General features: G+C 46.0%; 1 protein-coding gene across 1 annotated transcript; it reads right to left on the minus strand.

Moving 5' to 3' along the window:
- Window positions 1-5,556: 5,556 nt before the first annotated feature.
- On the minus strand, window positions 5,557-11,464 carry TMEM271 (transmembrane protein 271). The gene has a single exon (XM_027745231.2). The coding sequence runs from the start codon at window positions 10,948-10,950 to the stop codon at window positions 9,859-9,861; it is 1,092 nt and encodes a 363-aa protein (XP_027601032.1). The 5' UTR covers window positions 10,951-11,464; the 3' UTR covers window positions 5,557-9,858.
- Between the last annotated feature and the right edge of the window lie 6,363 nt (window positions 11,465-17,827).

Below are 17,827 nucleotides of genomic sequence, written 5' to 3' on the forward strand. Positions count from 1 at the left end.
CAGCCTTCCAGTACCTGAAGGGAGCCTACAAGAAAGATGGAGAGATATGATTTCCAACAGCATGTAGTGACCGGGCAAGGAAGAATTACTTCAAACTAAGAGTAAATCTTGATTAGATATAAGAAAGAAATTCTTTACTGTGAGGGTGGTGAGACACTGGAACAGGTTGCCCAGAGAAGCTGTGGATGCCCCATCCCTGGAAATGTTCAAGGTCAGATTGGATGGAGCTCTGGAAAACCTCACCTAGTGAAAGGTATCCCTGCCCATGGCAGGGAGGCTGAAACTAGTTCATGTTTAAGGTTCCTTCCAACCCAGGCCATTCTATGATTCCATGATTCTACGATTTATCAATCTGTTTAGGAAAGCAGAAGAACTGGGCTATTATGCTGCCTCCCAGGTGCTGAAATGGCCTGTTGTCTCTTTGCATTAGCTATTTGTGTTGAGGCTGTAGTGGTATTTCCAAGTTGAAGTGGGTAAATGTTTATTCTGATGATGCATTTTGATGCCCATCTCCTCTGAGCAATACAGTTATTCATAGAAGCGAGGAAATTTAGCACTCAATAGCTCAGGAAACTCACTCTTTCCTATTTGGAGCCCTAATTAGAGCAATTAATCACTGCTGCTTCTGCCATCTAAGCTTCCAGGCTAGAATATATTGTCCTCTCTTGTCAGAGCAGAAATGTAAAAATGGTTTCCCTTTACCTGACACTTTGCCAGTACAGCCTTTATCAGTGTCTGCCTCCTACCAGCTTCTATCTTGCCTGAGAGCTGGAGCTGAAAATGTAAAGAACAAAATGACGTGACTGTTCCAAAAGAAAGAAGTGTGAAATTTTAAGAGATCAGATTCTACTCTGTTTGTGTGGGTTTAAGCTGGATTTCTCCTCTTGAACTACCTTACTTGGTAATTTCTTTTGGGTTTCCATACTGCTGTAACAAGGTGAATATTTTTTTTTTCTGGAAATACCCTGACAAGTCCATTGTAGAGAGGGGTGTTCTTTCCACCCAATGCAGTTAAAACTTCTCCCCACAAAATCCCTACCTACCAAAATTCTCCAGATATATGCCCAGGAGGGCAGAATAAGGATTAGGTTGCCTCTGTGTTTTAACTCCCTATCTGCCCCTTGGCTGGTCCATCCACGTTTAACTGGTTAAATGTGTGATTGTCATTCCACTCTCCCTACTTTCTACATGTATCAACGCGCATTATATGACAAGCTGTAGGGCCTGGGGATAACAGCACAGGACCATGGCCCTCTCTATCTCAAATTAGACAACTCTGTAAGTTAGGGACATCAGTGCTTTAGTCTCTTTTCTGTGTAGTCCTGCGACAGCAATACCTCCTTCAGGGAGGAAAGGTATTTCTTGTGGTACCTGACCTCCTGGTGTGCTGTGCCCCATGGCATACTGAGGCTCTGCTAACGAGTATCTCACTGGTCTCGAGTTTAAGATGAGCAGCTGAAGACATTAACAGTCCCCAGATTGCCTCTTTTCCTTGTGAGACCTGTGAAAAAGTGTGCTGGTATTTTCCTGTCCACAGACCTGCAGGTTTCACCGGGGGCCCACCCTGGAGTGTGAATGGGGAAGAGCCAGATGTGGCTCCACGATGCTGGAAGTGCCTGCACTTCAGCTGAGATTTAGTGGCTGAGTGGGGGCATTCTCATGCTCCACTGCAGTGACAGACAGAATGGGTGAGCTTGTCTCCGCAGTGGCAGTAGGAAAGATGAAGATGGCCATGTGTCCACAGCCAGCACACACATCTTTGCCACACACACACACAAGACTGAAAGCTCCCAACATGTAGCTAAGAACACAGTAGGTACCAGACTGCAAGTCTAGTCGAGTCATGTGTACAAGTTTTTGAATAGTCATATGGAGATTTGAAGCATTTACAGCTGCATGTATAAGGCAAGCTGAAATTCATGCTATTGTTAGCTTTTGCTAACATTATAAATGGTCTGACAGCAGAATTGTGAAATATCCATTTTCTTTCGGTGTAAATACCTTCTGCTGCTTCCTTATCACTCAGCTTCAAAACCTCTTACAATGAAACAGTTCTCTGGATCTGAGATGTTAACACTAATGTTTGTCTTTTTGCTGCCCTTGATGAAAAATTAATGAACTACGAACGAACGAACAGTTCTGCCCTGTTTATGCTTTTCTTTTCATGCTTGGATGCCAAGATGCATTTACTGAAACAGGGTCAGGGTTGCTTTTTGACTTTTGAGATAAGTCGTTCCAGGAAAACTTCCAACAGGGATCCTCTTCTTGGACCTCTGGGTCTTGCAGACCTTAGACAGGTAAGAACTGCCACAGCCCTTCAGCGAAGGGCAGCCCAGAGCACCTCGCAGCTCTTGTAATGTGGCAAACATCGTTTGTTGTTAATTTCTAATTACTGCCCCACCAGATGATTGAGTAATTCAGCACACTGTTAATAGGCTCTCTCCCAAGCACAGAGGAAACAGAGAGTGTGCACATCCTAGGCCTGTGTGCACGCTGTTCCTAGAGGGAGCAGAAGATAAATACTGAACCCAAGACAGACCTTAACACCTCTGTTGTGAAAGTCTGCAACTGGATCACTTTTGCTTTGTTTGGAGGGGGATAAAGACAGTTCTCCTCTCCCCACTCCACTTGACTTGAACATCTTGCTTTAGAAGAAATGACCCAGGAGCAGTTTCACAAATGCAGCCTAGGTCTGCCTCACCCAGTGCCGCTGTGTAACAAGTCTGGGGCCTTGGAACTGCGACAGAAATCCGTCTTCCTCATTCTTGTAACACAGGACAGCATTTCACCTGGGCTGCAGCCATTTACCTTCTCTCAGCACACACAGAACAGTGCCACAGGGCACTGATTTCCAGGGCTTCAGAAGTTCCTTCCATGTATCCAGCAGGTTCTGACTTAGTAGTGTCAAAAGAAGCAGCTGCTTGTTCCCACTGAGAAGACAACACAGGTACACTGAACAGGGGAACATGAAGCTCAGTGCAGTGAACAATGGTCCAGGTAAACCTGGATGATGATGGTGCCTTTCAAAATTTTTCTGGTAGCTCTCCAAGGCTTTTACTGAAGAGGAAGTCCCTACGCTAGCCAAATACATTTCTGTGCAGCTATCTGCTCCAAATTTGTTGAGAGAAGCACCCTTATTCAGCACAACAAATCATATTTCTTATCAATAGTTTCACACAGAGCTTTATCAGAATTTCCTTCCTTTTGATTGAGAGCAAAAAATTAATCAAAAAGCAGTGTATGATTTTTTTTAATCTCCCAGTCTCTTTTTGGTGGTAGTAATTTTTTCAATTGCTAGTAATTTTGAGTGCTCAGGGCAGGAGGCTCTGCTCCTGGAATTAACACAGTCTTTGATTATGCATCAACAGATTTTGGACAGACTAGGTAGTTTTTAACACTTGTATTTCCATTTCCTGTTTTCCCAGGAGTCTAATTTAGATGATCTGCACACACCAGTAGCTTCTGTGTCATTCAGGAAATGGTAAATATTCCAAAATGCAAGGAAATAGCATTTTTTCAGTGGCTCTTTCCTTTCCAGTGAAAGCATGAGCTTCTTTTGTTAGGACTTTTCCATGTTTCTAGGGGCCATCTGACCTAGAGCTACCAATACCAGCCTCTACTCTGATCCATGACTGACAATCATTGTGAAGGCATTCCTTTTAATCATGGCAGTTGCACAGACTTTAAGACTTTACACAGGTCATCCCAAATCCATGACTGGTTGCCTGGGACTTCCCTTTTTGTAGCACAACTTTGTGCTGTTGCCTCCTTCATCTGTGAGGAAATGCCAAAATTTGGATGTTGGCTTATAAGGCCTCATCCGCACCATGTGTCAAACTCCTTATATGACCTCTACAGGAACTGGTGGCACTCAGTAATTTGTAGGACAGCTCTACTTAATCTCCCTAAATTTAATAATTTAAATGCCTGGAGATTTCACTGAGTATTTCTGTGAGATGAGCTTTCATGTAAAATGTAGAACCTGCGAGAAAAAGCAAATTGTGAAAGAACCTCCTCTAAACCCAAGTATTAGGTTTCCAAAAATATAAACCCTGGAAAATAATCCTTTTAGATATTATAGGTATTCTTCCATTCTCAAATCTTAATATAAACCCAATGAATGCTTTGGAACGTTTAGTCCTCTGAACCCATTAAGAGGATCACGATAAGCTTTCTCTCCTCCCACACTTCACTTTATCCTCTGCTAACAATGGCCACAGAGGAGACCAACTAGTGAAGATGCTTGAGGTATTTAGTAGGTGTTTAAATCCTACCTGCTGTAGTGAAACAAATGATTTATTTGAAAAGACCATGAAATGAACTTTCCCATTAAACAGACCCATGCCAGGGGAAGAATTCCATAAGTGAAAACCCTGGGAGCTTCTGCTATGTTATATTGCTATGGGAATACCTCTACTGGACAGCTTCACTCGGGACACTGACTCTTCCGTGGTCTGGTGATGAGTCAGTATGTGTTTTTCACTAGAAGTGTTTCCTTACATAAGGCTTAAGGAGGTCTTCCAGATATTTAAAATTCCATGACAGAAGTAGCAGCAATCTGCAATATCATCTCCACTCCTACCACAAGGTAAACTCAATGAAGTTTAAGGCAGCTGGGTCTGAAGACGGAATGAAAGAGGACAGCGGGACTTTCTTCTCCTGCAAAGGAAATACACTTCAGAGAGTCTCGTGGCTTCTTAAAAGACATGATCTTCAGTTACAGACTATCTTGGATGACATTAGGGCGACACAGCAATAAACTTCAGCTGAACTTCACCACGGGCCTGAACACTGGGCAGAAAGCACACGGCACAGCTGGCCAGCAGAAAGTGAGACAGTTATTTGAATCCCATCATTAGGACACCAGTTTGGCGATTTCGCTCTTTGAAAGCTATGCAGGGAGAGTTTCAGAACCGATATCTTAAGAATAAGAACATTGAAACTCCATGCACCCAACTTAAACTCTCAGATTTCTTCTAGTTGCTTTGTTTGGGCAGTGCCGCCTTTTGGGCAGGAAACACTGTATGCTGAATTGTTGCAACAGGTATTTGAAGTTTTTTTGCCCAGCATTCCATTAGTCTGTGGACTTCCTGGAGACCATCTATTACCTGTTAAACTGTTATTACATCACCTGTTGCTGATTCTGGAACATGTACTAAGGACCAGTCACATTAATTACTGAGAGATAATTGGACAGTGATTGTGAGGAATTCAAATCTTACCCTTATGCATTTTAATTGGAAATATGGGCCTGTATTAAGAAGAGGTAACTTTAGCACACTTAAAGAGTGCCATCATATGAAATTAACAGATTTTTACCAGCAGAATTTATCTAAAATATTTTAACATCTTGTAACTGAGAAATACCTGACTTACAGAAACAGACTCAACTTCATGGTAAAATCTGGAATTTTATGTCACGGTTCCACTTGTATCAGTTGTAAGTCCCTGAAAAACAAGTTTTTGTAATGAAAATGGTAATCAAATACTAGTTTCAGTTGTACTGCTAGACATCCATCTAAGACAATAAAGAATATGAAATGAAGAGCATTAGGCTTTTCTTATAGGATATGCTGTGCTTTAAAACTTATTTTATTGATCCTAAAGTTACAAGATCAATTACTGACATTTTCTTGAGGATCAATCTGGGATTAAATGGCAAAATGAAGAAAAGGTTTTCATAGGTACTATATCCAAAAGCAGAAACAGATTGCCGTTCTCATGTGAACATTCAGAAACCTTTTCTGATTATTAAACAGTATGTCTGAAATATATCTAAGTTGTACCAGCCACCATAGCGCTTTTTGGTGAACCAAAGAAGTCCTACAGTGAAATCAAACTTTCGAGTAAAATCTGTACTACTTGAATACAATTTCCCTCTGACATCATTTTTAGCTGTTTTTAGATTTATGTATATTCTGTCAATTACAATGCGAAGTATAAGTAACAGACTTAAGCAAGGATGTTGGAGTGTGAAAATAATTCATGTGAATTGCTAATAGGCTGGTGGGAATGTATTTTTTCCACATGAAGGAAAATCCTGTCTCATCAAAGACAGCAGACTTGATTTTCCACTGTTTCATCCCTTGACTAGCCGCTATTACCTGCAGAAGGGACAGGAAAGCTGAGAGCAGTCTGCTACTAAATCAGTACTCCACTGTGACCAAAACAGCAGATTGCATCTATTCTTCCCTCCCTTTGAACAGATGTGAGTAAAGCTGTAAGCAAATTAAAACAGCAAGCCAAGGGGCAAAAAGCAGTCCAGTCAGTACTTCAGCTAGGCAAAATGGAGACTTGACAACACATACATGATGTTTCTCTTCTGCTCTCCCTGGCCTTGCTAGTTAAGGCAAAAGCCTTGCAGTTAACACCCTCCAGTGACATGAATCGATCAGGTTTGCAGTCCCCTTACAATCATGTGACAGAGAATGGAAAAAAAAGGGATGGTATGAGTCCTGTCAGGTAATTAACCTAAGCTTCAATGCTTCCCACACCAGCCTATTTTCAATTTCAGCACAGTATAGTTTATACACTCTAACATTATTGCTGAGAAGATATAATGATGATTCAGGTGTACTAAAAACAGCTTCACAATACTGCAATCATGCTTGTGAAGCTTCATCTTGTATCCTGTATTTAGAAGTTTCTTCTCACTGAGAAATAAATTCGGGTGGTGTTTTATCAGAAAAGTTAGTCACCAGGTACCTGAAACACTGATATACCATCTTTAAGAAAACATGGCTTGTTTGGTCAATTTGCCTGCCAATTTTTTTTTCCTGCTTTTAAAAAAATGTGTATAATGCCATAGGTGACCTCCCTTAATACTGCCATCCGTACAAACCACAAATAACTGAAAAATAATATGCCACTGCTGCATCCTGTCATGCCAGAAGATCAAGATTACTTTGAAGATTACTTAGAGTAGGTGTTACATATCATTTGTGCCCAGATCCACTGAAGTCAATGAAATGATGCCTACTGGTTTCTGTGGGAGTCCAACTTGGACATTATTCTGGCAATCTGTCCATCACTAAATTAAGCTATGACAGGGGATAAAAGCCCAAATGAAGAAAAGTAGAAATTTGGGAACTAAAACTGAGGAACAAATAAACATTCTAATTCAATGGCATTCTGGAAGGACTTAAATAAAACACAAACACACTTACACAGGCATGTACGCACACATACACACAAAAAAAATTTATGAATTTAACAATCTTAAAAATCCATAGTCTAAAATTGTTTACATTTAAACAATGGAGCATAATAGGTAGCTTTCTCGACTTTCCATTTATTTCCCTGAGCACTGATCTTTGGAACATCTGGAGTTTCAGAATTGTCTAGTTCATAATTCCTAAAATAGTTATCTTAAGTAAAATGTTGTCTTTTTATGTCAAAAATCAATTCCTTAAGTGAAACTAGAATACAACTTCCATGAACTACGATGCATATAGCCAATTTTTAAAAAACCAACAACTATTATTACATGTCTGCATCTGTATTTAGGCACCTAGCTGGTCTGCTTTTCACAATCACCCTGCAGTCTAGAAGTTCCCATTTAATTCAGTATCGGGTACTATGCTGTCTCCTAAACTCATCCAATTGGAGACCTACATAAGGATTTAGCCTCCTTGCTTTAGTTACTTATTTTGCAAAATCTCATCTGTATGAGCAATACATTATGGAATCGGTCTTGTGCCTAAATCAGTATTTTAGGAAAAGATTATGGGACTTCCAGTCACTTTCCCGTAACGGGTTAAGGAGGTGCATCTGCAGAGAGGCAGCATAAAACCAGTCTTCAGTACTAAAATGGGAATTAGCTAGGGCATATGTTTTAGACTGGCATTCCACACCAGGAAATCTGCTGGTCAAAAGGAGCTCTATTTTAAATTTCTATTTAGAACTACTTGGCAAATTGGCAACTGCTGCTATTTAGTCTCTTCTCTAGATCAGAGCTTTAATTGTGAGCTTCACAGACATCAGTTTGCAACTTTGAGACTTCTCAGGCATTCTGCATTTTAGATTATACAAAGTGTGCAAGTCAAAACATTTTAGAAAACAAAACAGTGCAGAGATATTTGAATATTTTAAGCGAAAATCTTCTCTCTCCAGTTCTAAGGCTGCAAATTACGTCAGCCTCTCTGCAGCTAAAAAGTTCAAAAAAATTTTCCATCAACCACAGAAATAGACTGTAACTTTGCATACCCTTAACTCACTCTCCTCTCTCTTTCCCCCCTCTGCTATGGGTAGCTGATACACTGGCATTATGCAGCAGGCTCCAAACACAGGATTAACAAAAAGGTTATTTTGTAATACTTCACTTCAGTACGCTGTAACCGGAGGAGGAGGTACTGAACCAAACGCAACCAGGAGAGTTGCTTTTTGGTTCTTTGTGCGACATGAAATCAAGCCTTTGCCTGTTCTCAAATGATGTAATAAAATATGCCATACCTGCTTCTCTTTAATCCATACTTTTTTTACACTATCCGGTAGTGGCATTCCACAGCAAAATCCAAAAGGAGGATTTAGCACTTCTTCTCTTTGCAGAAAACCTTTTTAATACTTCTAAGTTCATGAAGAGTTAACAGAATACAATCCCATTACTTCTCCCCTCCCCCTTTTCAGAAATCATAGTGGCCTTTCTTTAAATAAACAAAACAAAACAAACAAAAAAATCCTTACTTTAAAATAAGAGTATAAATAGCGTTTTGAAAACACATGTGGAAGATGTCTTCCAGGATGGTTTTTTTTTACCTCTCCTTTAAAACTGTGACTACTGCACCAGTTAAGGCTGTTTACAATATATATATTTTTCAAATAAAACTTGTACTATTCAAGCTTACCAGATTGATGAATTGTAACAGATAAAATGGAACTCTTTACAAGGTAAACCATGTAGTTGTACAAAATAGAATTATACCCTTCACCTGTGCAAAACAAAAAGAAATCCTGCCTTGCATTAAAAACACAGAACCTGTTTACAAAAAGGAATGTGTATGACATTTGGACTTCCTTTTTAACTGCCATATCCTAGCAACATCTCAGTTATTTTAGTAAAGGAACTAATCGTCAATTTTAAACTGCAGTGAATTTACCAAACATTTTCACTATAGACTTCTGAAAGCTTTTACAGTAAGAAGTTATCAACAAAAGCAGGCACGTCAGTGTACAAAAACGTTGATTTTTTTTTTCCTGTTTCTTTTTCAAAGTGCAGGTTTTTCTCAATGTGCATCTTACAAGACCAACGAATGTTTTAACTCACTAAATCTTAAACAGAACTCAATTCTCCCAAGGAGTAGTGTAAACGTTAAAGATCCCCAATACACCTCTAGTAAACGTGACACAAATGTCTCTGCGTTGTTTAGAAATTTAGCTCTTTTGAGAGGTAAAGAAGCTTCATGACACCTTTTCCTTACACTGGCTGGTTATCATAAATGGGTAACTCTGGACTTCTAAAGCTGGAGACTGATGAATCACTTGAAGGGAACTAAACTTGGCTACAGAGGAGAGGCGACGGGAGGAACCAACCCTTAGGCGTTTCTTGCGCAGCCTTCGGAAAATTCAGCCGCCGGCGGACGAAGGGTCGGTGTGGGTGAAGGAAGAGGGGGAGGAAAGGGAAAGCAGGGAAGAAGGGAGGAGAAGCTTCCGCAGAGCCAGAGGCACGGCGGCACCCCGCCCGTGGCAAGCTGCGGCCGCGGCAGAGGGACCATCCCGTCGGTGATGCGAGAATCGTCCCCGAGCCCCGCGGCTGCGAGGTGCTGGCGGGCCCGCTCCCAGTCCCGGTGCAGGTCCCGCTCCCGGCTGTCACGGAAATCCAGGGGCCGGGCGGGGAGCCGGACGTCCCGCCGGCGGTCCGCGCTAGGTGCCGTGAGCGCAGGGCTCCCCGGGGTAGATCTCCTCGTAGGCAGGGGGCTGCTCGCTGGGCACCGGGTAGCAGTAGGGGTAGGAGGCGTTGAGCTCGGGGTCCATGGGCGAGTAGCCAGGCAGCTCGACGGAGGGATGCCCGCCGCAGTGCACCTCCACGCCGGCCTCGTCGAAGACGTGGAAGACGCCCACGTTGATGTAGGAGACGGCCTGGAAGGGGCAATCCCCGGGGCTGAGCTCGGGCTCGCCGCCGGAAAAGAGGGAGCCCTGGCTGTGGCGCGGCGCCCGCCGCCCGCCGCCACCGCCCCGTCGCCGCCTTCGACGCCCGCCCGACGCCGCCGCCGCCGGGGCCGCTCGCCGCCGCCGCCGCCTCCGTCCGCGCTGCTGCGCGGCCTTGTAGTTCTTGACGAGGAGCAGGTTGAGCAGGCCCAGGAGGCACTCCAGCGCGTTGAAGACGGTGGAGAGCACCAAGCCTTGCTGGTAGTCCCGCAGCTTTTGGCAGCGGAGCGCCGCGGCGGAGCCGTCGGGGGCCGCGGGGCCGCTCCGCGGGCGGGCCGCGCCGCCGGGCTGCAGCAGGCAATAGTGCGAGTACTTCCTCTCCACCAGCGACACGGTGTCGCCGTCGATGACGGCGCCGGCGAAGGCGCTCAGCACGCCCAGCATGAACACCAGCACCCCCAGAAGTAGGAAGTTCTGCCGCCCGCCGGGCGACGCCTTCTCCACCGGCCCCGACGGCGCGGCCGCCGCCTCCGCCCCGCAAGGGCTGCCGCTCGCCGGGTCCGGGTCCCCGGCCGGAGCCAACGCCAAGGCTGAGGCCGGGGCCGGTGCTGGGGCCGGAGCCGGCGCCGGGGGCGCCTCGTCGGGCGGGCGACAGCAGAGCAGCGCAGCGGCGAGCAGCGAGAGGCCGGCGGCCAGCAGCAGCCCCGAGTAGAAGGCGCCGGCGGCGGTGCCCAGGCGGAAGGGCTCGCCCTTGAGCTCAGAGCCCAGCGAGAAGCACTTGAGGCCCACGGCGGCGGCGCTGAGGGCGCAGGCGAGCAGGAGGCAGCTGGAGAGCGCGGCGCAGGCTCCCCGCACGCTCCACTTCATCCTCCGCGCCGCCGCCGCCGCCGCCGCCCCGCCGCCCGCCTCATCCTCCTCCCGCGGCCCCCCCCGGCCCCGCGGCGGCGGCGGCGCGGCGCGGCGCGGCCATGCGAGCGCGGCGCTCCCCGACGGGGCGGCTGCGCTGCGCTCCGCTCCGCACGGCAGGCAGCTGCCGGCCGCAGTGAGCCGGGCGCGGCGAGCGCGCAACGCTCCCCCCACCGCCTCCCGGCCGCCGCCGCCTCCTCGTCCCCGCCCGCCCTCTCTTATCGCGGCGGCTGCGGGGAGGCGATTAATTATGGATGGGAGCCGCGGCGGGCGGGGGGACGGAGGGGGCGGCCCGCCGGCCCGCTGCGGGTGGCGGGGGCAGAGCGCGACCCCCGGCGAGGCTCGGGGGCGGCGGGGCTGGCCAGCCCGCCCTCCCACCCGCGTGGTGCGGGGGGGGCCGCACGCCGCCCTCCGGCCGGCTCCCCACCGGTGGGCACGGCGAGGGACGCGCAGCTGGGGCAGGGGGTGGCGGTGGTTTGAACACCCCCCGCGGCTTCCGTTGCCGAGGGCTGCCGCTTGTTCCTGTCTTCTCTCCCCCTCTTTATTTTATTTATTTATTTCTTAGCGCTTGCGCTCGCCAGGAGGCCGGCGAGCCGCCGTGCATCGCTGCGACTGCGTTGCGGTGTGTCGGCGGCTCTGATGCAGCGAGTGGACCGAGCGCCCCGCGCCGCGCTGCCCTGCGCGTGTCCTCCGTGCCCGCGGAGGCGGGGGTCCCTAGCACCCTTCTTTGTTCAGTGCACCGCCGGTGAATCCCGTGGGATTGGGCCACGCACGTCGCTCCGTGGGCGGCGGGGCTCGGGGGACGACAGCCCGGGGCGGCCGGCTCGGGGCGCCCCGTCCAAGCGCGCCTGCAGCGCCGGGGGTGGAAGCCGGTTCGGGGATGGTGCCGCCAGTTGCCCTGGCAGAGAGTGGCCCGGCGACTCCTCGGGGAGCACCCGGGGTGGCCTTCTGAAGGAGAGGCTGGAACCTCAGCCTCGGAGCGGGGGAGCAGGGGGCCATGCCTGTGCTGGCAGCCAGGCGCCCGACGGGGAGGGGGCTTTGAGGAAGGCTCTTCCTCGCCAGTCTCTTTCCTTCCAGGAAGCCGTAGCCTCCAGCTTCCCCTTTTTCCCCATCTGCCGTGCGCACGCCAGCCTGGATGGGTATTTTTAGCCGGCGCCACTGATTAACATTCAGGGGAGCAAGCCAGAGAATGAAAGCAGTTTTCCAAGCCGTTTTCTCTTCCATCAGGGCAAATGCACCTGTTGGTGGCAGGAGGGAGTGTGTGGCATCATCCAGTGTTTAGCTTTCTCCAGAGATGCGACCTTGCCCCCTTATCCCTCTAACAGGCCCTGTTGGCACCTCCTTGAGGAGCACCGGCATCCTGCTGCAATCCTGGGCAGGTGGGCACAGGTCTCCATTGCAGTAGCTGCTCCTCCCTGAGAGCAGTTTCTGGGACCTGTGTGGGGCACTAGTCCTCCCAAGGGCACTTGGTGGGAGGCTGTCCCACCTGGAGCCCAGCTGTCTATGGCTACACATTCCAAAAGTATCATGGGCTGCAAAGAGATATGTCATCCTGCCACTTGAGGCCACACTGACAAGGGAATTTTGCTCCCTCCCTTCTGTTCACAAAGGTCCCATGGAGCACTGACTGTGTGAAGAAACAAAACAATCCTGAACCAACCTTCTTGTGTCCCTCCAAAAAGAGGTGGCCTGGTACGCCCTCCACAGTCGTCATCAGCTCCTCCTCTTCCCAGGCTGTTCCTGAGGATAGGGGTGTGTTAGTCTGCTGATCTGTAGCCACGTGAAGATTTTACTGTAGGATCTGAGACTTCTGCTCTGCTTGTGTTGAGTGCCTGGGCTGCTGGGGAGGATCTTCAGGTTTCTGGAAAAGAACTCACCTGTGTCCCTATGACTCCTAAAAGGGAAAGAGTAGAGGGCACACAGGTTTTTACAAAATAGTGCAGGTACTTCCTGAAGTCTCCACTGAACGTCAAAACATTGCCTCAGAAAGAACATGTAAACTCTCGATCCAGCTGTCAATCTGGAGGACCCTGCTAGATGCACTCTGTGTGTGTGTGTAGGCAGAAGAGGTGTAGTTAGTGGAAAGTAAACACTTAATGAACTGATTGTATGTAGAATGGGCAAAGTGCCTTAGTCCCTGGCACACAACATAAACCTACGTGTGAGGGAAATGTGTGATTAGTATAATTTGGTTGTTACAGTCAAGAGCTTAAAAAAAAAGGGAACTATTTATTGTGATTAATGAGAACATTCATTTAACACTAAATAAATACAAACTTAAGGAGAGCTCTAAGCTTTTATTAAATTATTAATCAGTATTGGTTAGAGTAGAAAAAGCAATCCTTGCACTGGGGGCTAATTGTTCTGTACAAAGAATTTCTTTATGTTTTTTTCCTCTGTCCTATTTTGGCAACTGTCAGAAGTGGGGGCAGCAAGGCTTCTCCAGCATGGTCCTTCGTGTGTTTCTACAGGTGCCTCAGGTGTTCAGTCTTCCCTATCTTGAATGTCATCTTATAAAGAAAGACCTTTTCTTCCCTGTGTTTGTGACAGGAGACTCATCTCTGATAGCATCCCACAAAGCTGTGCACTGTGAGAGGCCAGGCTAATACACAAGTTTAATCATGTCATTAGTAATTCTGTTACACCTTTTTATTCCTCCCGTAGAGCAACTTGCTGCTGTTAGGATTTTCCAAGTCTTACCCGTTTTTCCCCAAAATGCCTCTTTGGCTTCTAAGCACCACATTCAATATGCAAAGCCAGAAGTTTCACTACCAACGTATTTCACCACATGTTATTTATTATTCATAAACTTCCTGTGTTTCAGTGTCACTCTTGAGTTAGCCCAGTTTTTCATAGGGCTTATTTACAGCTTTGCACTGTGATGCATTTTCAGTAAGAGGATACTTTATAAACACACACATACACACAGAGTATGGTCATTAGCATATCCTGCACATTGAAGTTCAACTGTCTTTGGATAAGATGTGTGAAAACATCGTAATGATGTCGTTACATTAATAATAATAGACATAAGACTCTATAACACATCTATAGTCTTACATCGAATAATTTGTTGATGATCGAGTTGGAATTACTGTAAAAAAAGGACTGACCTACCGGTCTAAATAAAGGTCATTGAAGAGTTCTCTGGATCCCAAAGGATAGTGCTGATCACCTCTACTAGCCCTAGCTAGTAGCCCCTTCACATAAGGGTTAGGATGCCCATTTGTGTGTTTATAGCTGATCTGTGTGTTTCTAACTGGTCAGCCAGGTCTGCTTGCTGAAAATAGAGTATCTGTGTTCAACTAAAGATGACAGAACTGCAAGCCATTGACCCACATTAGTCTGTCACCTAAATCAGTCACTGCAGGTGGATTCATCTGCCAGCTTCAGTTAATACCAAAGTCATAACCTGATGGAACTGTGCTACAGCTGATGACTGTAAAGTATGGTAGGTGCCACAAGTTTTGAGTCTCTGGCTGTTTTATATTTAAGCTTTGTTTTCCTTTTTAATTGTCCAACCCAAAATTTACCATACTTGTTTTCAAGGGTTATTTTGGTGGACTTCAGAACAGATGAATAAGGTTTTGTGGGACAACACTAGCCTGGAACACATAATCTCTACATAATCATAGAGTGGGCTTTCTGCGAGTTACAGGGGGAGTAATTTTTGGCCAGATCCTGCCTGAAAGAGAGGTAGGGACTATTTGATCCAAGGTTTTGTTGAGTTCACAGGGGAGCTAAGGGAGCTGTGCTTGTTGGGTGCCTAGTTGGGAATAGGCACTGCCATGACCAGCGAAACAGGCTTGCTTTGCTCAGTGTACACAGAGCTGGATGTTTGCAGTAACGTGCAGATCAGCCTCTTAGTTTTTTTTTGTGGTGACTCACTGGCACAAAGGACAACAGAGCTATTAATTGTTTGCACTCTAGGCTTGAAGCTAAATGTGTGTTTGTAAAATAGATGGAGATCTTTAGCTTATGCCACCAAAGTGCAAAGCATTACATTATCTTATCGTCTGCCTCTCCTCCCACACTGCATTTATGGTAAGATATATGTGTTGTTATTTTTATGCCAGTTTGATAAATGGTTGTCATAGGTTTGACTATTCAGTCATGATGGCTGTGTAACCTCCCATAACTTATTCTGTTTCTGACTACCATTTTTTTATTTTCTATTGCTATAGGGGACATTATGGACTATAAAATCTTTTTGCAAAAATTGCTCTGCACATAGTTGCTAAGAATAAATTGGAAATTAGAAATTTGAAACTCTGAAGGTGGAATCTATCATGTTTCTTTCTAGTTCTTCATCCCTTCCATTTGCAAGGTCCACCAACATGTTTCTGTGTGCTTGAGGCCTGCTGTTCTCTAGTTTTCACAGTATTTTATGTGAAAGACATTTAGAGGTGCTGCTTCAATGGGTGACATTTAAATAGGAAGAAATGAGGAAGAGAGGTTGGGAAGAAAATGTAAGGACTTAAGAAAGAGTAAGCAAATCCTATGCTAGAAACTGGACATGTGGTTTTCTTGGCAGCTGTTAGCACTAGGAGTTTTGGAATAAGGGAAGAAAGGTTTGAGAAATCAAGGGTATAGACACAAGTTCATTTGCACTCTAAGATCATGGCGTAATTTAGTTTGGGAGGGACCTTGGGAGGTGTCTAGTCTGACCTGCTCAAAGCAGGCACATCTCTGGGGTTAGACTGGGTTGCCTGGGGCTTTGTTCAGTCCATGTGTCCTGTATCAGCAGCATTAGACAGTGTTTGATTAGTCTGACCACTTCTGACTAGTTTTTCAGAACTGATTTGTTTCTTGAGTCTATTCCCTTGTCCTGGCTTCAGGTGACACTAGGGCACTGGAGAACACCTGGTCAGGGCCATGTAAAGGGTCTTTATTGCCATTTTAGTTTAAATGCCCCAGAATATGAATGAAAAAGAGTGTTTTCTCTATGCAGTGGGTTTTAATCATTCCAGCCAAGTGGTAGTTATATGACAGAGGTGTTTGTTCACACAGCTGTAGAACAGGGCACAAGGTATTCTCAGGAGAGGTCAGATGTTTGCCGTAGCATTTGTGAAATCAGTTATTTGATATTATTTGATAAATTACTTAAACAAGGATATCTTTGCTTATGTCACAGAATTGTCCAATTATGACCAATTTGCAGAAAATGTACCTGATGCTTTCCTAATTGCTGTCCTAATGGATGGTATTTTACTGTGTAGGTTCCAGGAAATTGCTAAGTTGATGGTAAAAGATTGCTGAACGTTTTGCAAAAGGTGTCTCAAAATCCTTCTCTTTGGGCTCTCAGATTGTTTTTAAGTTTCTGTTGTCTGCATATCTGATATATTCACATATCTTTGCAATCACTGTTTAAGAGGTCAGCAGGGTTTTGTGGTTTGACCCCAACCAGCAGCCAAGCACCATGCTGTCGCTGCCGCACTCCCTCACCAGCAGGATCTTGCAGAGAATCAGAAGGGTAAAAGGCAGAAAACTCATGGATTGAGATAAAGACAGTTTAATAGGGAAAGCAAAAGTCACATACACAAGCAAAGCAAAACAAGGAATTAATTCACTGCTTCCTGTGGGCAGGCAGCTGTTCAGAAATCTCCAGAAGAGCGGGGCCCCATCACGTGTCACGGTTCATTGGGAAGGCAAACACCATCACTCCAAAAGTCCCTCCCTTCCTCCTTCTTCCCCTTCCTTTATATGCTGAGCATGATATCATATGGTTTGGAATATTCCTTTGGCCAGTTGGGGTCACCTGTCCTGGCTCTGTCTCCTCCCAGCCTCCCATGCACCCCCAATTTCCTCCCCAGCATGGCAATACGAAAAGCAGAAAAGGCCTTGGCTCTGTGTAAACCCTGCTCAGCAATAACAAAAACATCTCTTTATGATCAACCCAGTGTTTGGCACAAATTCAAAACACAGCCCCATACTAGACACTGTGAAGAAAACTAACTCTACCCCAACCAAAACCAGCACAGCAGGGTTTATTCCAGATTCGAGGGAACGGGAGCTAACTTCCTCACTTGGCAGAAAGAGGATTACTTAGTCCTGTGATTTGACATTGTACTCTCCAGTGTGTTGAGACAAAGAAGCTGTTTGCATCTGAGGGGAGGAAGGACTGTGTGCCAGGTGAACTGGGATGGATCAGATGTAATCTTTCCTGTGCAGTTATTGAATGAGGTGTCTTGTCAGTCTCACTTGCCCACATCCAAAATGTAGGTACTGGGCTTGATATAAGGATTTTGGAAACTCTATGTTGATGCTACTTTGTCTTATAGGAGACTCTCCTTAAAAGATGCCTTACTTCTGAATTCCTGTGCATCTAAATTTCATTTTATCTAATGGCTGTCAAATATCAGGGGAATAACTTGCTTTTGAAGGAGGGACTGGAATTCTAGTGAATGGTCTACTAAACTTTGTTCCCTGTTGGGGTGCTTCTGTTTTGGCCTAAACAACCTTGAATTTTCTACAGAAAGAAATTGCAAGGCATGAGTTGGGGAGAGAGCAGGTCCCCACTTCAGCCAGAGCTGTGATACGGGAAAGTGTACATTAGGATCTTCTCTGATCAGAATAAGATGGAAATTATTCTCCTACCTGGGGCTGTCCTGTAGGTAAAAGACACGTGCTAGGAAGGTGTAGCTCATTTGCATCATGATTTCTTCCTTTGGCTGCAGGTTGGTTCAAGGAATGGTCTGGCTTGGTTCTTGAACGCAAAGGGCATGGTGACCCTTCCTTCATGTAGATTGACATAGATCTACCTGCCTATTGCCTGGGGGCTCGTTGTAGTGAGCTGTTGCTTCTGCTCTGCCTTGGTAACAAAACTGTTGTCCTAGCT

Source organism: Pipra filicauda, unplaced genomic scaffold (genome assembly GCF_003945595.2).
Source record: "Pipra filicauda isolate LSUMZ 115617 unplaced genomic scaffold, ASM394559v2 scaffold163_size1657671_pilon, whole genome shotgun sequence".
In the NCBI taxonomy this organism is placed as follows: Eukaryota; Metazoa; Chordata; class Aves; order Passeriformes; family Pipridae; genus Pipra; species Pipra filicauda.